General features: G+C 22.3%; 2 protein-coding genes across 4 annotated transcripts; both read right to left on the bottom strand.

The window, feature by feature from the left end:
• Positions 1–2,357: 2,357 nt before the first annotated feature.
• LOC129606830 (uncharacterized) lies at positions 2,358–6,428 on the bottom strand. Of its 2 annotated transcripts, none has more exons than XM_055517407.1 (12): positions 6,201–6,428; positions 5,757–6,105; positions 5,461–5,671; positions 5,248–5,332; positions 5,023–5,133; positions 4,864–4,955; positions 4,475–4,638; positions 4,076–4,198; positions 3,849–4,020; positions 3,628–3,762; positions 3,396–3,557; positions 2,358–3,326 (listed from the first exon to the last, which is right to left on the bottom strand). In XM_055517407.1, the coding sequence occupies exons 2-12, from the start codon at positions 5,900–5,902 to the stop codon at positions 3,156–3,158; spliced, it is 1,572 nt and encodes a 523-aa protein (XP_055373382.1). In that variant the 5' UTR covers positions 5,903–6,105; positions 6,201–6,428; the 3' UTR covers positions 2,358–3,155. The 2 variants fall into 2 exon arrangements, with proteins under 2 accessions (XP_055373382.1, XP_055373381.1); XM_055517406.1 differs by having other exon boundaries at positions 6,205–6,428.
• Positions 6,429–8,678: 2,250 nt separating this feature from the next.
• LOC129606715 (protein tipE) lies at positions 8,679–21,562 on the bottom strand. Of its 2 annotated transcripts, none has more exons than XM_055517201.1 (5): positions 21,368–21,562; positions 20,752–20,947; positions 20,526–20,699; positions 20,239–20,469; positions 8,679–14,204 (listed from the first exon to the last, which is right to left on the bottom strand). In XM_055517201.1, the coding sequence occupies exons 1-5, from the start codon at positions 21,552–21,554 to the stop codon at positions 14,159–14,161; spliced, it is 834 nt and encodes a 277-aa protein (XP_055373176.1). In that variant the 5' UTR covers positions 21,555–21,562; the 3' UTR covers positions 8,679–14,158. The 2 variants fall into 2 exon arrangements, with proteins under 2 accessions (XP_055373176.1, XP_055373177.1); XM_055517202.1 differs by lacking the exon at positions 8,679–14,204 and adding an exon at positions 16,805–17,585.
• Between the last annotated feature and the right edge of the window lie 979 nt (positions 21,563–22,541).

The raw sequence follows: 22,541 nt of genomic DNA, 5'->3' as shown, positions 1-22,541 counted from the left end.
GAAATCAAAAATTTATTTAAGTTCTACTTTGAAATTTAATTCAAGTTTCGAGCTTCTTATTTGAAATTTTACATGGGTTGCATCATGATGTGTTGTATGAAGTCTGAAAAGGTTACAGGATATACGTACTTATATAAAATTGGAAGTGAATCCTTTGGCAAAACAAATATGTACACATAGTATTTTATAACTAAAAACACAATCTAATAAGAAAATGGCAATATTAAATTCCCAATACTAAGAGCATTATACACAATGTATAACTTAATCTTACGGTCTTGTTATATTTTTATAATAAAATTTTATATAAAAAAGCTTTTGAAAAAGAAAAAACAAAAGTTTCGTTGAGGATTTAGGAAATGGGCAATATACTGATTGATATTTTCAACAAAATGATTTTAAACAATAAAAATGGGCACTAGTAGGGACGATAAAAAATGTTTTTAAGATAGTAGCATTACCAACTTACGTGACATCACAAACAAATTGAATAGAAATATTTAGTATCTTATTGTTTGAATGAAATTAAGAAGCAATCCCATTGGTATTATCTTATAGTTTTTTGAATTATGCATATAAAATACCATATTTTAACAAAAAAAGTAGGTACAATACGTATGCATAGATACTAAAATCAATAATCCAACAAAAAAATATGATGTAAAAGCCGATCTTATAATATATATTTTTCTTTTACACAAGAAAATCATTTAAGTTTGATATTAGCAATATTATATTTTGAATTTTATCAGTTACAATCCTTATAAAAGTTTTTAAAAATTCCGTACACGTTATACTTAATAAATATGTATGCATTTCAATACAAAAAGAATTTAAATAGTAAACACAAATATTACATTTGAATTGCGTTTTTTACACGAACATGCATAATATTGCATTTTTTTAAGTGCTTGATAATGTTCTAATCTAAAAGCCACTTAAAAAGTGCCTGAAATTAAAATCAACTCTTTTTTTAGTTGGTGCTTTAATTTTTAGAAATTCAGCAAAATTACAGTGGGCCTTTTTAAGCAGAATTTAAGACAATTAATTATTGATATTATGGGTCTGTCTGGTATAAAACTTGAAAAAACTTCAAAAAGAAAAAAACTGTAACGTCATTTCTGGCAAAGAAAAAGAAATTCTGATTTAAAAAAAAATAAACAAGACGGAAAAATTGAAAAAACTTTATAAAATAGCTAATACCCGTCAAATTTTAAATTATTTATCAAACATGAACAGTTTATGTGCACATAAGGAAGAACATATGTTTTGACAGCTTTATGGTTTTAAAAACTTTAAAACTAAATTTTACTTTGCAAAAAAACGTCATCATTTTCTACCAGACACTTTACATACTAAAACTTTATAAAGTTTTTGAAAGTTTTATAAATTTTTTAAAAACTTATTTATACCAGAAAGACCTATTTTCTTTTATATGCAATTAAGTTTAAGTGATACATTAAAAATTTTATAATTTGGTGGCCTTAGGTGGTCAAACTTATATTAAAAATTCTAAAATTACTTCAAGTTGTAATTTTTTTTGTTTCATTCGTTATATTACGAAAATTTTCAATATTGATATTGTAATATAAGTATAAATTTATGCATAAGTATCATAAGGCTAATTACGTGAATTCAATTAACTTTTTTTGAATTGAAATTTGTAAGCAATATGCAATTCAAATCTATATAAATACTTATGTATGTGTGTATGCATGTCTTTTTGTTGCGCAAAATGCAAAAATGAGTTTATGTAATATGTATTTAATTACATAATATGTGTGCATATTGCAGCTTAATATTTTTGCAATTTGAATTTAAAAAAAAAAACTAAATTTTGTTATAAGTTCGTTATTTTATCAATACAAAAATATTTTGCTTATAAATTACATACATAAATATATTATATATGATTATATACATATATATATACATATATACATATATGTGTTTCAACTTATTTTTTCAAGTTAATTAGAAAAAGGTTTAATTTTTACTTCACTATGCCTTCATGCATTATTTATACTTTTACAAATGTTTATGTGAGATTTACATTTTAGTTGAATTTTATTTTTTTCTAAATATACAAAATGCATTATAAAAAAATTTGTTAAAAATTTCCATAAAATATTTTTACCTAGATATATACATATGTATATATAAAAAATTTTCATCAAAAACATTATTCGTAAGCATAAAATATAAAAATATCATTGTTTCGTTTATATAATATACATGTTATGTAAGATATAGTAATTTTTCAAAAGCTTTAAGTGTTAATAATAGTATTTTATACAATATAAATGTTACAATAATGTATAGTAAGTACTTACTAAAATATTAAGGACTTTCATCTAATTTTTTTTTTAATTAAGGCAGATATTTTAAATAGTTACATAATTATAGTAACATAATTACACATGTTATTATAAGTGTGTGTATGAAATAAAGTTTTTTAATGGAAAAATGCAAAAAAGTACATTAAATAAATTTATTTCGGATATTAAAACCGAATGTGTATATTTATTGAATAATATTTATGTATGTAGCCACAACAAAAAATATTAATAAATTGCTGGTATTGCATCTATATTTAGAAACTGTTTAAATAAAAGTATATATATATATATATATAATTTCAAATTTAATAGCTCATATTAGTAATTTCGTAATGTAAGATATGAATATAAAAAATGACTTTAATTATAAATATAATATATGTACTTTAGTTATAAAGTAAATTTCAAATACAAAAAAGTTATTACTCTCGGTATAAGAAAGTTAATTATTATTAAAATGAATGAAAAAGAAAAAGTAAATAAAATAAATAAATATCTAATTACAAACAAATAATTTGTAAGAATTATGTACCATACTGTTTAGGGTGGCTTTGTGTATTTATTTATAATAATTTATCTGTTGTCAATGACATATTCAGGTTTTTATAAGAATATTTTAAAAATATTTAAATTTTTTAAAAAATTTATAGTTTAAAAAAGTGAAATTTATAATTATACAGTTATATAAATTTATTTTTTGATTTTATAAATTTCGATGTTTTTCTGAATTTTTAATTTCTAAATCAATAGATAAAAATTTAACAAAATTTATACGTTTAATTTAAACTTTGTTATTGTTAAAAAAATAATTTTTATTTATATTATAACTAGAGGTAGATTTGATTTCTCAGAACAACTTTTGGTGCGATCATTACATTCGTCTAAATGCTTTTTTTCGAGCGATTCTTCGCAAGGACTTAAAGGAATGAGTGATTTTGTACTTCCAATCATTTCATTTTGTAAATCAGGTTGTTCAATTTGTAATTCCTTGAATTTAGAGAAAATTTAATTATCAAATATAAAATCATAAATATGATGACTTAAGTTCTTTATTACCATAGGATTTATATTAACTTCCTCACATAAATGAACGTCGTCAGGAAGTTCATAAACATCTTTTTCACGGTTCTTTTTGCTAGCAGTTGCAAATGCATGATCAATTTGAGAATCGTCGTAGTCAGAACAACAGACACATCGCATTTTCGCATCATCGCCGACCTAATATTCAAAATTAAAACAATATATAAAATTTTTTGTGACAATTTTAAGGATTTAAAAAAATGATTACTTTTACTGATTTTGTTATAACGATTAAAGCTATAGAAGATACTACAAATAAGACACTTGGTATTATTAAAGTTATCAAAAGAAATTTATAAGTTTGGTCTAAATCGTAGCGTATTATAACATTTGCGGAATCAGCCTTTAAAGAAAATAAAGTATTAGAATTTTTGAAAAAAAGAAAAATTGTTAGGTACATAGGTAAACATAAAAAAAACTTTTACTTACAGGATTATAATAACATCGATATCTAGACTGGGCTGTATTGTTATCGCCATTCTTATTATGGGCTTCCCCAAACTCTCTACATTCACCTCGCAGAGTATTGACACAACCTTCTAAGTTGATTAGTAATCGACTTGAATTATATATAGTTAAATTTGATTGCTTAGGTAGATACCTGAAAAATATGTATAAAAAAAATGTGTAGTTTATTTATGTATATAGTAGTTTACCTTTGAGTAGGATCAACCACTGTAGTACTATTATCATAAATTTTCCAAAATTGAGTAAAATTCATGAAAGGATGAGGTATGCTATTTTCATCTAACAATGTTCCATTTAGGCAATCTGTAGCTCTGTGTATATACATTATTTAAAAATTAAAAACACTTCTAATCACTATTTTGCATCTATAAAGTAACACAATATTTTGTCTACACAACAATATAATACACTACGGGTTTTTCTCACAATATATGACATAGTTATTTAGTATCGCACGAATATTATAATTATTTTTTATTACTTAAAAACTTCATAACATAATTTATTTTTTTTAATAGTGTTATTTACTAGATGCGGATTGATAATGTTGGAATAAATTTGAAAATAGCTTATTAAATATTATTTACGTTATTTTATCGGGGTATCTGTCTACTGTCATACAACTAGTCATTATCATTCCATCGGTTTCTTTCCAAAATGTAAAAGGAGAAATCCGTATTGGTGGGTTGTTACCATTAGCCTCATTAAAAGCAACGGCTTCTTCGCAATCTGCTGTTATAACATCATTATCCTATATAAGAAAACAAAATAAATTGAGTGAAGTGAGTATCATTTAGCATTTCGCAAAACTTTTTATCAAAGAAAGTAGACAATGTTTATATATTTTTAGGAACGGAAATATACACAATACTTGTGTATATAAAACAATATAAATAAATATGTGGTATATTTTTCTTTTGTATAGATTATTTTTATAAACATACATGTATATAGTTTATATGGTAAATGTAAATACCTGCATTATTATAACATTGACATCAGCTGTTGTTATTTTCCCGCAGTACCGGTCACAACGAAACTCTTTTTTGATTTTAGTACATTTTGGTCCTAAAATTTTGTTTTAAAAAATGATTAGTATAATATGAATTTGAAATTTAGGTTTGGAATGGAATACCGTAACATTCAAAATATCCATTCAATTTAGAATTATCCTTCTCTGGATCAATGCTGGGGCCATCTGCAGTGTGATGACATAACATAAACTCGGAGATATTTTTGCAGTGGCCTATGGAACATATACAGACCACAAAAAGTTTATAAGCTCATATTTTGGAATTTACAGTTTTTGTAATTATTGTTATTACATATTATATACATTTGTATATGTAATATACTTTACCATTTGAACAATTGAATAATCCATGCAAATTGGAGCAAATTGTACCATTATTACAATTATATTTCTTAAAATTGTTTGGATCAACCTCAAAAAAATTTTCAAAATTTTAATAACTACATAAGATTTTTATATACATACATGTATGTATCTATTTCTTTTTCATTATTTTATATCTCATTCATTATTATATATCACAATGTTAAACATATATACCTGCGGGCATTGAGTTACATTGATTCTTGTACAATTATTAAATTGAATGTCAGTACCGTTTCTTCGTACTGTTGAAACAATTTGAGGACAATAGCCGCTTGTTTTGGTCAAACACCATTCTCCACATGATGCCCAATTACAATATTTCGGATCTTTAAATTCTATAGTTTGACATATGACTGGTTCAGAATCATAGCCAGCTTTAAATGCTCTGGCATAGAAAAAAAAAATCATATTTGAATAATAACAAAATTTAAAAATAAATTCATATAGTAATAAAGAAAATAATTATTTACTTGAATGATGGACTATACACAGCAACACTTAGGTATACAATAGCTACACATGACAAAACCATTGTTAATTGAAAAAAACAAATGGAAGCACATATTCTTTTGTCTTGTTCTGGAATTATTCTAGGTTTATCTTTCTTTCTAACCATTGCATGTACTTGTTAATTGATTCAATTTAATTAATAATTTTATTTTATTAAATTTTAAGATAAAATCAATCTAGTTGTTATAAAAAATGATGAAAAATTAAAAGGGTTATCACTTTTTAAAGTGGTTAAAGTCACTTTTTATAAAGGTTGTCCAATTTTTTAAAAAAACAATTGCTTTTAAATAAAATTTTGGTTGTAATTGCCTGGAAAGTAATAAAACGAAGTTTGGAAATTTTATTTTATTTTATCTCTTAACATATTAAATAACACTGTATTATATAAATACATAGATATGTACATACATACATATGTTGACTTGTCTTTATGATTTTACTTTATTATTTACTACCACGAAGTATTTAATCAAAAAATAGTTTTAAAAATCATAAGCTTTCTTGATTTTTTATATTTTTCAAAACAATTTACGAATGCAAACAAAGAGGTGATTTTAACAAAGCTTTTTAAATTAATCAATATATTTTATTAAATTCTACAAATCATACGATAATTAGAGCGATATATAAATGGCCTTATACTATTCTTTTATAATATACTTATTTAGGTTGCACTGGAATTTACTTTTAAAATGCTTTATCCTTAAAAGATACAAGTGTACTAAACACGATTATGTTTTTTGTGTATTTATTTGTATAATAGCTGTATGTTTTATTAATCCTCTGAAGGTCTTTTGATTAACTTACATTACTTATGTATGTTTTCGTTCATTAGTATGTGTGTAATATAAATGTGGGAGTGTTTATTACCAATAACGTGAGAAAGTTACTTAAAAAGCAAGGTAGTAGACTTATGATTTTTTTAAAGGACTTTTTCAAATTTTCAATTTTTAATTCAGCCTCCATTATCATCGTTTACAATAATAAATTCATATTTCAGCCTTATTATAATATAAGTGATTGATATAAAAATTTATTTAAAGATTAAAACATTAGATAAGGTGTGATGTGGCTTATACTACATAAATTAACATACATATGTATATATAGCAGCATTAATTGCAAAAGTGACTTCTAAATTCCCAAAAACTAAATTTATATTTCGAAGAAAACAAATTTTTTTTTTAATTAAAAGAAATCTACAAATACCAAAACTATAATGATCAATCAAATATAATAAATGCCGAATTTTTTGCAATGCCTAATGAACTTTATGTAGGAAAACGCAAAAAAAAAAAATAACAGTAATTAGTGTTACCGCAATTTTATCTTAAAAATAGATCAATTTCGAACTAATATTTCTAAAAGTCCCTTGAATAATAGTCAATATCTATCTTCCATTTACGTGTGCAAATTGCTCAAGTTTAGACAAAACTGAACACAACCACACTATCTCGAACAAATGTGTAGATGATATGCGTAGTGCTTAATTTTTTTCCGCTAAGTGGAAATAGTATTTCTAACCTACAACAGATGGATTTTGTGTTTTTGGAGCTATTGTGACATTTGAACAATAAAAAAAAAGCTATATGAAAAAAAATTACTATACGCTATCAGGGTTAAAACTACATTTTGAAATTTGCATACCATAATTGTAAAAAAAATGTACTATTTGGCAAAAATTGTAGTAAATTCAAAACAAAATTTGTAATGCTTCATTTTTATATAAAAAAAATTATATAAAAACTTAACAAAACGAATTAAAAAAAATTATCTATAAATGCAAAAATTAACAAAAAATATTACCTATAAATGTATGTAATTATTTTGTAGTTTTATAACTAAATAAAATCTTTTTTAAAATTTATTAAAATGTACTAAATGAGAAATAGTACGTATTGAATTTTAAATAACGAAAACGTAGTAGAATATAATACATATGTAGTAGAATATAATAATAAAGTATTAATCCTGTCAGAATAGTGTAAATGGAATGCAAACAATTTTATCCTCTTATGATCCGCACTTGTGTTTTGTTTATACCTCACCCATATTATTTATGTATGAATATATGTATATTATTATGTATACATATATTTTTATATATTATAAATATAATAGTATATAAAAGATATGTGAACTACATATCCATAACGCACACATATGAATATATATATATATAATATTTATGCGTATATGATTCATTGCTAGAAGTGGATTAACACATACATATAAAACACAGTACGTGCATTTGTACATATAAAGGGTAACTCGAAGCTATGTGCACTACTATATACCATAGCACACGTCTTGGTCCACGTGAGTAGCCAAGAACAATATTTAACTTTTCATTTTAAAAAACGTTAATTTTCTAGGTGATGTAACATTGCAGTTTTCTCTAATTTTAGGACCACATCAACTGATTTTTATTTTGGTGTGTGAGTCATCTTCCAATCTGATTTAGTTTAGGAGTTTGTTTTTAAAAAATAATTGTATTTGAGGCGAAATTTAAAGTTGTCTCTCCGTTGAGTGCTATGCGTCTTACGTAGTAAGTAGTACGTAGGTAATGTAGGTGCTTCAGGTGTTCCGAAAGTTTAACCTTCTTTGTTAATTACGAGTATTTTTACTATAGTCGCATTCAATCGATTAAAAAGTTTAAGCCCTAGTACCTTTACCAATAACAATTCAATTGAGATGGGTATGGTTTATTTATACAGAATACTTTAGACAGTTTTAGCTTATGGCCAAGAACTAAAATTTTTTAATTGTTAGGTTTTAAAAGATGTCATGTCAAATTTAATAACATGTGTCATCTAACAAAAGTTAGTTTGAAAAATAATAAACACTCCTTTTTTTAATATCTTAAATTTTTTATTGCGTTTCAAGTATTATTTATTTTTAGTATAATTTTCCTAGAGGACATTAACATAATTTTGTTTTTAATTGTTTCTAAAAATACTTTAAGGATTGTAATAATAATAATATACATACTGTATTTGAATGGATTGTTCTATTTTTTTTTTGAAAAAATTTAATATTTTTATGTTTTTTTAAATTTTTTTTCATATTTGTTAATATATACACATATGTATGTTTATAAATTAATACTCATTTATATGTACATATATTAATTGAGATATAATAATATGCCTACCGTCTTTTAATAAAGTTTAGTTAATATTATACAAATATGCATGTGTACTTTTGTATTAAATTGAAAGTAGATTAAGTATATTTTTAATAAGTATTAAACAAATATTAATATAATTGCATAATAAAAGTCAATTCATTAATTATTCAATTTATCATATAATGCAAATAATTTGTAAAACAAATTTTTAATAACTTTTTGATGTTATAATAACACAATTGAGCTTATGGCAAGCTAATTAGTATGCAATAAAAAAAACTTTATACATAGATTCAAAAAATAATACAAATATTTGGCTTTTCAAAAAATGGTTATAAAACATTTGGTTTTAAGCTATACTTACTTTATAATGTACCTACTTATTATATAATTTTTTTAAAGATGTACATGTACATACAGACATGTAATGCATATTAATACACATAATTGTCTTACATGATTAAAAAACGCCATGATTGCAAAAATTTGTAATATTTTAATTAAATTTATATTATTTTATATAATTAAACGTTTTATATTACATTAAACGTTTTTGTTTGATAGATAAATATATATGCTGAAATATAGTTTTATATTGCACTGAAAATTCTTCAGTGTTGTATACATATGAAATATGCATTGCATTTGTTTAGAATTAAATTTTCTTCAAAACATGAATTCATATGAATTCGTATAACAGATAATTTTCAAACTAATTTTTTTTTGCTAAAACTTAATTTTAAATGATATATGCATGTATTATAATAAAAATTATTTTGATTTTTAAGAAAATTACTTTTTATCGGGAAGATAAAAGTTAACTCTACAAAATGTAAGTTTGAATTATATTAACGGAATGAATCCTCAATGCACAGTAATTGAATGTAAAGAATTTAGATTATTAAAATTATACGTTTATAATTGAGTAAATTTAATTTATTCGATATTTTTAGTCCAATAATATTGACGCATTTATGATATTATTTTATGTATTACATTATGATTACATATATCAATTATAGTACGAATATGCGTATCAATACATTTTATAATCATTAAAATTTAACTCAAAGAAAAGTTATAACTTACAAAAAAAATAGTTTTTAATTTAATTTTATTATTTCAAAAATTTTAAAAATAACTCCGTGTGGTCAGAGCGGTAAACTTTTTGACTTATTTAATTTTATGACATGTGTAGTTGGCTCGCCCTTTCAAAATTATAAAAATATTATTTTTTATTATTTTTATGTTCTTTTTAACTTTATCCATAAAAAAATTCAAAAAGCATAATATTAAGCTATAAATATTTAACAATGTGTACAAAATGTATAAAAATTAGACAATCTTCCACTTTCGTTGTTCAAACTTTTAAATTATTAATTTAAAAAACACCATATTTACCAAAAGTTTGCAACCCTGACCACTTGCAACAATTTTACATACATATATTTACTGGTTAAAGTGAAATACCATCGCAAATAACTTTCAATCTATAATTTTGATTCAAAGTATTTTATTATAGTGGGAGTTTAAGAGTTTTATTCAAAACATTTCATTTTCATTTCAATTTAATAGATGAGTTTTTAAGTTTTACTATGTATATAAATGATGCTTTTATAAGTATCATTGCAATGTATGTTTTTAGAAATTTTTTCAATTTTTGTTGTGTTGCTGCGAATATTAGTTTATATTCCTTTTTCTAATTCTATTTGTATATAATGCATGCGTAGATGATTTTTGAAAAGTTCAAAAATTATAAACAAAAAAAACTTTTGTGTACAAAATGTTCATATTATATTATTGTATAAAATAAAAAACTAGAGGCTTTATAGAAGTGTTCGACGTTTCAAGTCTTTTTACTATTTATATCAAGTTTTATTTTTCGATAAATTTTTAAAAATTTTACATTGGAAAAAAAGTATGTTTTTTAATTTTGTATCTGCCTATCTGGTTTTTATTTTTTTTTAATAATATTTTAAACTTTATACATGTATTAAAATTACGCAAAATAATTTGTATGAAAAGCATAAAAATTTTTTTATTTTTCTTTTGTATTTAAAACTACTAGTATTTTTTTAGTATGTATGTCGAATTACTAATTTTTTAATTTCTCTGTTTTTATTAATATATTAATATACATTTTTTATCTTTTTTTTGGTATTGATCTATTAATTTGCAAACAAAATGGCTTTTTAGCATCTCGTATAATATTGTAACAAATATTTTGTGTGTCATGCGGTATAGATTATTATAATTTTGCTTAACGAAATTTATATAAAGCATTTTATATTTCGTTTCTTTCAATATTAAAATTTATATTTTATATTGATTAAATATATAATAGCTTTGCTTTTTTTTTATTTTCGTTTTAATTTTTTTAAATTGTATTTTCACTGTTTACTCTATGACTACTTTTCAACAGAATTTTCAATATTTATGTATTTAGATTTTACACAGCTTCTAGGTAGCTTGATTAAGACTAAGTTCTACTATCACATTTTTTGTTTTTATTATATTTTTATTTAATAAAATAAAAAAAAAAATTGATATCTAGCACTTTCTTGTTTTAAAAGTTACAAATTATTCTTTACTGAAACGCTATAACTTAACTTCAATTTGTAAAAAACTAAAACAAAAACTTTTATAGAACTAAAACAAAAACTTTTATAGAAAGACTTAAAAGATTAAGAACCAAAAAATTTAAGGATAACTTCAGTGCAAAAAAAATGTTGCGTTTAAAATAAAAACAAATAATAGTTTGATACACATTTGTGTACCCTTCGAAAAAAGGACGAACAGACCTCATTTGAATTTAAATCAAATTGAAAACAATAATTTTATATATGTATATAAATAAAACAAAAATTAAAAACGAAAGAAAAAAATACTATTTTTTCAAATAGTATTTTTTTCTTTGCCTATTAAAATCAGTTTTATTTATAATCTACATACATACGTAAATAAATATGGTATTACTATATTTAAATTAACAATTTAATAGGTTGAATTCAATTTGCTTGATTGAACAGGTTATTGGAAACCTAGATTGATTAAAAATATTTTCTAATAAGTTTAATTGGGAAATGATTTATTTTAACAATTGAACAAAGAATTATGTATTTATTCTAAATATTTTATTATTTACATATGCTTGACGCGTTATTTGAAATTTTGAACATAGAGCGGAATTCTTAACTTAATAACACTTTCTATTATGAATTTATAAAAATTACAAATATAATGACCCAAACTAACTTTAACACTATTCAAAGACAATTCAAATATACCAAAAATAAAATAAATACTACAAAAATTCTTAATTATGAAGGATCAATATTATATTCTAAACATAATTATATGTATGCCTTAGTGTTTTTGGGGGAAAAAATGTAGTAGCCAATATTATGTTAGAACTAATTAACAACGTGATTTCGTTAAAGATTGATTAATAATTTACGTAATTTTATATTTTTACACTCACTCTATATAAACGTGAACATAATTAAAAAAAGTCAAACATAATGTTAAATAGTAACTTTAACTACTTATGTTTTTTTGTACAGAGTGTACATTGACATGATTTGTTCTTCGGCTCTATGAAAAAAATAGGCTTCCATAAAATGTATGTTAAAAACCACTCGAAATGTATTATTCTCGTCTATTTACATTAAAAAGTATTTTTAAGTATTTTTTAGTACTAGTATAACAATTTCAATTTTTTTTATATAATTGTGTGCATAGTACCTAATAAGTATACAGAAATGATTTTGTATCAAAGAAGTGTAGAAAGAATTTTTTTTATTTAGTTTCGTATTTGAAAATTTTTGTGTATGAATTTTTTAATGAACATTCTCTTGAATTTAAAGCTACTTTACATATCATTTGTATTATTGTTTATATTACAATATATTTGCACATACATGTATGTATATATACAAATGATCCTATTAAGTAAGAGTTAAAAATTTACTTCAAATATGATTTTATGCGATATAAATTGGTGTTTCTACACATAAAAATACACAATATATTTAATTTTAATTGAATTTTTGTTTGTGAAGTTCAAGGTATTTGTATGAAATTATATATGTATTTAAAATAAAATGTCAAACCTCCCTGACCCCGAAATTCTAGTGAAACCATAAATATAAAGTGTAATCGATAATATCAGATGCAGTTGCATAACTTCATCTATACAAATTGAATGTAGAGCTTTACACATATACATGGTATCCTAATTCAAAAAGGTATTATAAAATCTCTGGAATTTGCATCACATTCGAAAATGATAAGTATAGATTTTCACTGTAAAAAGAAAGCAAAGAACGTGGAAAATCGAGCCTTTTGTAAAAATTTTACTGAAAAGTTTTCAAAATTAACTAGTAAATAAATTGAAAGCAAAATTTTAACAGCAAAAAAGCTTTTTTTTTCTTTTTTTTTGCTAAAAATTTGTCTTTTAGATTTTTGTAATAAGCGTTGGTTTTAATAAACTACAGACTTAACATACACTAAATTTTTAATTTATTTAAATAGAATAGTTGTTTCAGCTGAAGCTCGAATAGAATAACATACGAGCAATTGTTATAAGAAAGTTCTATTATAAGAAAGTAATATGTTAAAGTCAACACAATTTTAAAAAATTTAAAATTTTGAAACTGTTTTAATGTTTCTCTTATTAAAACATGGTAAATATATAGTATAGGTAAATTGTTTAAAATTAATATGCTAAGGTTCGATACTCAATTGAACTACAAATATAAAAAAACAATGTTCAACATTGTAAAGTTGCTTGTTTGAATTAATTAATACTTTGAATTTAGCAGATTTCCCAATTACACTTATTGAAATATCCTTTAATAAATCATATCAAATAGATTGGTGATTGTTATTATAGAACTATGCTCTCACTATTATATTTTTGTACCTACACTGAATATTTTAAATGTAAGGTTTTTCTACAAATAGTTTATAATATTGTATATATAATAATTTTTAATACACAACATAAGGCTTGTAGTCGAATATTTATTGTAGCTACATTATTTTATTATATTAGAAATAAAACAAAAATATTAATGTAATCAGATAATGAAAACCAAAAATAGAAAAAAGATATACATTAAAAAATATTATTTTAAATCTAAATTTTTATATATCCTATATATTTTAGTTTTGATGTTTATATTTTTAACTAAATAAAAAACTATACTATACACAATAGAAGAAAAATTTTTAGTATTCCAGTTCATCTTCGTCATCACTGCGGCACAAAAGTTTTCTAAAAATGTGAGAGTTTAGGGATGATAACATATGTCAATATATTTTCATACTTTAAAATTCATAAAAGAAAACCTCTTGAAATAAGACTCGTATTAAAATTATGTTTTATTTTTGTTTTGCAAACTTGGTAATTATTGATTTATTTTTTTGGTAATTTTTATAAAAAATTATAAATTTAAAAAAAATTTGTATATTTATATGAGCATTCTGTTTTTACGAGAACTATTTTACTGGAGTATTTCTTCCAAAATCCTTTTTGATAATCATAGTCCTTCCAATGATAAATAAAAATTGCTTTATAAGTTTTCAATTAACTTACATTGACAACATAAATAGTGACCAATATCACTGCGTTATGTATATAGTGATAAAATTGACAACATAAAAGTACAATACATATGTACATATTTCGAATAATTTAAAGTTAAATTTAATAAATTTGATTATTACAATTTATCTTTTTTGAATTTGATTTTCTTAAAAAGTTTATAAATTATACGTACATTTTTTATGTACATATATAAATAGCTTAATCAAATCATCAATTATCTTTCTGAAATGTCATTTGCACATCTCTTTGAAATTTGGTACATGCTACATACAAGAAACTTTGCTCAGAAACTAAATTTGTGCTTATGGCTGAACTTGTTTATACGAAAAACTTGACACAAGCAAACGAAAATCATGCAATTTTCGATTTGTTTATATGTATATGCTGGTTATATTAATGCAATTTTAATAATAAAAAAAAAGGATCTTGAAAGAAATTGCGATTGAGACAAAAACAATATTTAGTAAACATACATACGTATGTATGTAAATATTTGGAAATTGAAAAAATATTTAAAATATAAATGTTTAAAAGGACACTTTAACGAAAGTAGCTATATAGTAATCATAAAGATTTTTTTTGTAAATTCTAAATATTATAACGAATCTTACTTCCTTATGTATTCTTGTAATTTTTATAAGTATGTATTTTAAAAATGTTAAAATTAAAGCAAACAATTTTAGACTTTTAAATCATAGACATCTTCAATACTAATAAAATATTATTTTATGTCATCAAACTATCAAAGAAATTATCATGCTTACTTTTTTTTTAAAATGAAATATGATATCACTATTTATATGTATTATTATATTACAAACTGTATATGTATAGCGCGTTATATAGTTAATATGTATTTAAAACATGAAATAAAATAATGATGAGGTCTAAAATTGCATAATTTTGTTTTGTAAGGGACAAAGAATAGTTATATTGATATAATAATAATTAATTATTTGTGTATATATGAAACTACTATATGGTATAAATTACAAATATAGTGATTATGGCAAATATGTTATAAAATATTTAAAAAAATTACACTAAATACGGTTTTAGTTTTGTTCACAGGCAAAATTTAAATTAAATACAACTTTTTTACATTATTTTAAATATGTATAAAATTACTGAAAAATAATTTTGATTGAAATTTTTATAGGCTTTTTTGAAGAAAATTTAATATATTTTAATATATATTTGCAGTTTAATAAGTTCAATAAAAACGTATGATACAAATTTATTACTTAATTATTTAATAAATTTACTCATGTAACATATTGTATAAAGTACATAATTTTTGAATGTGTGTGTATATAAATATTTTTACGTATTATAAAAGAAACGAAAAAAGTGTATTGTATATGGTATTGTAATTAAATTTACTATAGTATATGTATGTAGGTAAGACGAAAAACAGCTTAAAAAACGTAATCATACCTTTTCTAAATTTTGTAAAGAAACTCTTTTAAATTACTCAGTAAAGAAAAGTTTGAAATTTCATAAACTTATATGTTGAGTATATTTTTAATTGATTCAACTTTAATCACAACAGATCGTCTCCGCTTTAAACATTGCATGTAAGGAAATTTAATGAACATGTTGCGGTTATTTGACGTTTAGTAAATAACACATTAATTTCTTTTATTTCATCCGACATTAAATAAAAATATTTCTATAACTCTTTTGATGCAATGTTGATTGGTAATGAACATGAATTTATGTTAAATGTTAGTTTGAAGAGCTAAAATAATTTATTGGGATAAAAGTTATATATTGCAATTTTTTGTGTAATAAAGTATTAAGAATTTTGCATAAATTGAATTTTGAACTTTTGAAGTTTTCAATAAACAATATAAACAATTTTGTTAAGAATAAATAAGAATTGATTTTGTCAGTTGTATTATTGCATATTTATTTATTTGTCTTGCAATATACATATATAAATTAGTTTTTTAAATTCCAAAATGAATATTAAAGATACTTTAATATGGTAAACATTTAATCTATTTTTTAAGCTGCTGTTTAACTTATATAGGAAATTTTAAATAATACAATTTAAAAAAAAAACACGTGCTTAATTTTAATTTCAGAACCAAATTGATATAAAACTATTTTATAAACACATGTGTTGTTGCAATAAAAATACTCATATACATTATATATCACAGTGTAACACAACATTATATGCACATTTAAAAACATAATACATAAAAATCACATTCGTATCAGATTAATTTAGTTTCAGTTTTTCTCATTAATTCAATAGTAATCAATTATGAATCATTTTACGTTTGCTTAAATCAAAACATAAGTAATGCAATGAAATCTTATATTTTAAGCTTCTAAACACAGAACTTGAAGTTGGTCTAAATTAATTCAATCAAAGTGTTTTTTGCATCTACGGCTTAAAATTTCAAATAAGAGATTTTTTAAAAACCTGGAAATACTGAAATCAAATTACTTTACAATATAGATTCAAAAATAATTTAAATTTTTGAGAATTATACATATATAACTCAAACATAAACCTTTTTCATTTGTAAAATACGAATTTATCTATATATAACAAGTAGCAATTAATGTATTTTAACTGTAATTGGGTAAGAATCATTACAAATTTTATGTTACTGCAATAGTAAAAGTTATTGGTAATTGATTATTATTGAAAGAGTAAGCTGAGTTTTTTAAAATTCTTATGCTCCCTTCCTTTGGAGTTTTGGCGTTGTTCGTGCGAACAGCCATTTAATTTAGTTATACATTATTTCAACATGAATTTTAATTTTAATAAGTACGTTTACAGAAATTAATAAAACAAGCACAATTTTTTTTTAAATTTGAAATTAGCGGGATTTAGTTGCGTGTTTATATATTATACGTTTTATGTTTCATTAAACCAACTTTTTTTTTTGTTTTTTTAAACTACTGGTACTTAGCCCATAAGAATTGGTTGCTGTTTTCTATTATGTATATAGTTTTGTATTGGGCACAAAATTTTTATAAAGCACTGCAATATAGTTAGCTACATACTGTTAATATTTTACAGAATCTCTGAAAAAAATTAATATAATTGTCTTAATTGAGCTTTAATTTATAAAATATTTTAACAGATGCTTAGTATGTTAGAAATTGATTTAATTGAAAAAGTGTTAGATGAGAAACTTACTTATTGTTATAGAAAATAAAACTTATTTTTAAATGCACATGTTATCAAAGTTTAAACATTATAAATTAAAAAAAAAAATTGACAATTATCATGTTATTTTTCTACCTTCTTTCTTTTGTGAACATTTAAATATTTCTTCTATTATTATACTCTTGTTATTTTATTTAAAAAAATACCTATACGGTAAATTATTTATTCAATACAATCATATATGAAATATATGAAATAAAGTTAATACTCGTAATAATAATATTAATCCTTGAATATTTTTATTTATACAAAACACTCCAAATACAGTTCATTTGAATTAAAATAAAATTGCTTAGGGAAGATAAATTTTTAGTTATTTCATATAATAATAAAAAAGGAGATATCAAATAACGTTATGCTGCAAATAAACTTTATTCTATATTCAAAAATACACATGTATACTTTTAATCAAAAAAAAACTTAGGAAAAATTTTGTTACAATTTATTAGTGCAAAAACATTATACAAGATAAAAATACATTAATAATTAAGGAATATTGCATTTTGTGCTTTACTACCAAACATATACATAAATAGGCATGCAAACTTTTTCTTTTAAAAAAATAATAAACGTATATGTATGTAACATTAAAACCTTTGAATTTGTTTGTATAAATTCTGTTAAAAAGGTTGAGTGTATATATAATTTAAAATGTATTTAAAAATTTCTATTCTAACAATTATTATATTTTTGTAAGTATTTTAGAAACTTTTAAGCTCAATCTTTTATTTATATTTAAATATATGTACACACATATGATCATATATATATATATATATAAATTTTTTTTTTAATTTTTAAAAACTAGAAACTTAGAATCTTACAATTATGTCTTTGAAAGAAATCGGAGTTAACCAATTACCTACTTATTAAGCATATAAATATAACAATTTATTTACATACACGTAAGTTGGAAGCTAAGTCAATTTTATGTGTTACGTATCTAACAAATATTTCATTAATGAACGTAGAAGGAATATAATTTTTGTATAATGATATCAAATATTGGATATAATAAATTTACCCTAACAAAATTGTACATTATGGAAACAGTTTAAAATTCATTTTGAGGAATGCAATTTTATTTCAAATCATAAATGAAAAATGTGTACTATATACCTTCAATTATTATAAAATAACTTTTCAAAAAAGAATTAAAATTTAAGGAGGAATATACCTAAATATACCTAAAATTTCTTTTCCATTTTCTTAAATTAACATTTTTTCTTTATTACATAAGAAACCAAAACTAAAGTAATTTTCCATATATTTTACGAGATATTTATTGTGTAAAAGAAATTAGTTTAATTTTACAAAATGAATTTTTGTTAAAATTTTTTACGAAATTCATAGTTGTAAAAACATTAAGAAACTTAAAGTATTTCTATTTAGTTTTAGTATTTGTAAGAATCTAAAAATAATATTATATAAATTTCTCTCAATAGGAACAGAAAGAAAAGAGTATTTTAATTGAATAAAAATTACAATAAAAATTGGTAACTTAAAAATTTTTTTACAATAAAAAATAGTGGATAAGCTGTTAAAATAACTATAAACGAAGAGTTAATATACAATATTATCAACAAGATAATATTGTATGTCAAGCATTGATTCAAAAACAGGTATTTATCAAACTTTTATATACGCATGTATGTATACGGCAATTTTTCAATTTGTTGGTCATATTTATATTATAGTTAACTACAAACTCAGTATTACCCATTAAATAAAATTCTAAAAATTTTTTTTTGATTTTTTATTTTTACTCGTATTACATCATGTAGAATATTTGTATGAAATATTAGAAATAAAATTAGTGTTTGTATATTCAAAATATTTTAAGCTGTATTGTCGAAAGGCAATAAAACGAAGAATGCTTATGTATCAAATATTGGAATACTACATGTGGTTATTTTCAACATACTTCAATTTTTGATTTTTGACTACTTTTTTAATTACAATAAGATTCATAACAGATCCTCAATTTTTCATGCTTCAAATTTCTAGATTTATGTTTTGAGTTTAGTCTATAAATGTATGTATGTTTAATATTGTATTTGAATTGGTACAGATTCAATAATTTCAGAAAATTTTGAGTTGTTTTGGAAATATATCTGCGAATTTGTTTAATGATTGTTGACGATTATTTTATTTTATGTAATGTATGGATTGACGGTATGAATTTTAAGAAAAAAATAAAAATAAAAATCAAATACAAATATAATGCCATCAACATTTTGATAAGTATAAAATATGTAATCATATTATATATATATGTACATATATGTACATATATAACTAGAGTAATAATCAAACAAAAAACAAAACATTAAAATTCTTAAAATATTAAAACTAAATTCATACAGAACGAGCAATACCATTTTATTAATTTGAAAAAAATAAACGAATTTTTTAATAACGTATGTAAGTATATATTAATGTTATAAAATGAACAAATTATCACGAAAGGCATAATGTAGATAAAACTTTAATGACTAAACAACTCACTCTTCTTTTGTCGGATATTTATCTTCATAAAGACGCGATTTGTTACATTTCTCGCAACAAGGACAATACCAATAACTTAATACCCCAATTGATATAGCAAATAAAACATTTGGAATTATCAATGATAAAATCAAATGGGTTAAATTATCATTCCAAGAATATCTTCCAATTACTAAATCCGGATAAGCACGACTATAGAAACATGGAAATGGTTCACCTAAATGATTATATCTGAAAATATATATGATTTGAATTTTATCAACTTTTTCTTTCATGTTTTATCATACCCATATTTTTTTGCAAATACACTACAATTAACACTCGGAGGATAACCACATCCTTCAGAGTTAATTAAAAATTTTGTGTTGCTTACATCCCATAAAATTAAATCTAAATCTTGAGGTTGTTCTTGCCACTTTTCAAAAGGTATTTTTGTGTAATTTACTAATAGTTGGTGACATCTAAAAAAAACACAATGTTGTCACATATTTTTTTTTATTGAATTTCATTTACTTTATGGGAGCATTTGTGCAACCTTCCCGACAAGATGCCCATGTACAATTTCTAATTCCTTCGGCATAAATATGATCTGTAACAACACATGTCACTGGGATGGGGTCAAAATCAGCGATAATGGTAGAAATAGCTGGATCAACCACGAAAGGAATTAAAAATAAAAATGCAAAAACTGAAACAATTGCAGTGGTTCCTACAAATAGAAAAAAAAGAATAATACATATATGTAAAATATTTTGAGACAAAAAAAAATGAAAATATAATTTTAAAACACATGTATACATAATTATATGAGTCACAATTTACGTGCGACATATTATTTGAACTGTACTTACATTATACATATTATATATATAATTTTTTATTCAGGGTGTTTCGCATTGTTCTAAAGTTATTTATATGCAGGAAACTTTATACCATTTATTTATATTCAGGAAAAATATGGTATCTTTATTTTTCAGTGGACTGTAGCTCGAAAACGAGTATATCTGCTCCCCCCTCACCCATACAATTTTTTCCTGGAAATTAGTCAAAGAATCGCCTTTGAAATTATTTGTCATCTTATGCGAAACACTCTGTATAAGCTAAAAAATATTTTGTTTAAATTAATTACCCATGCAAAGTGATGTATAGAATTTAGCTTTTTCAGCAAATGTTTCAATAATTTCTGATTTATTTTCGGAAGCAATACTGTGTGTTTTGGAACGATTACTATTTAAGCTTACTTTACTTCCGGTAATACTAGGGCTACCTCCAGGAGATGAATTAGAAATCGAAGCAGATCCGGTTGGACTTTTCATTTTCGATTTTTTGATATTATATTATATAATTTTAATGTTATATTTTTCTTTTTGTTATTAGTTTCTATAAAACACGCGATATATTAATTACTGAAAAACAAAACTTATTGTTTCATACATAAAATAATAAACTAAATTTTACTTGGTTTTTTTTTATTTAAAACTTGTAAAATTTTGTCTATTTTAGAATTTTTTACTTGAAAAAAAAATTAAAGTTAAATTTTTTATATAATTATGTATATTTATTTTATGTATAATGAAATTATCACTATATCAATTTAAAAATTGATTTGACATTCAGTTGAATTTTATTTTGCTCTATTAAATTAATTTCATTTTAACCTAAATCTAAATTTGTTAGATTTATTATTAAATGTATTTTACAAATACTTTATTACATTTTGTTTTTCATTTGATGGTAAATTATTTTGTTAATGATTGACTATTTATAAGCATGAAAAATTTCTGCACACATTCATGTAAATTTTTACACTTTTTATCAATTATCACATTTTTATCATATGTTAATCTTTGATAATTGTTCTTTTTTTGTATGTTCTTATCGGTTAATGGATTTTTGTTTCTAATTGTTCATTTCAGATTATTATTATTTTGTTATATTGATCATTATTATTTTTTACACATATTTTAATATTTATAGTTAATTTTGTCTCAATTAAATGATTTTTTTTTGTTCTTGTACATTTTGTTTAACCACGCATTCCCCTAATTGATCATCGAATTGTCCTCATAAACCAAAAAAAGAAAATTTTTTCTCAAAATAAAAAAAGAAAACTAAATGAAAAATCAACAAAAATGGTACCAATTTAATTTAATCCAAAAAAGAAACTCTTTTAAAAATATTAATTTAATCTTTTTTATACAAAATTGTTTGTTTTATTATTTATTAATAATATAAGATAAAAATTGATGCTGTTTAATTCAAAATTTATTAATTTACTAAAATTTCAGAACAAATCACATTTT

The sequence above is a fragment of the Condylostylus longicornis genome, unplaced genomic scaffold (assembly GCF_029603195.1).
Source record: "Condylostylus longicornis isolate FDR11 unplaced genomic scaffold, ASM2960319v2 ptg000022l, whole genome shotgun sequence".
Taxonomy (NCBI): Eukaryota; Metazoa; Arthropoda; class Insecta; order Diptera; family Dolichopodidae; genus Condylostylus; species Condylostylus longicornis.
This window is presented reverse-complemented; position numbering and strand designations above follow the sequence as displayed.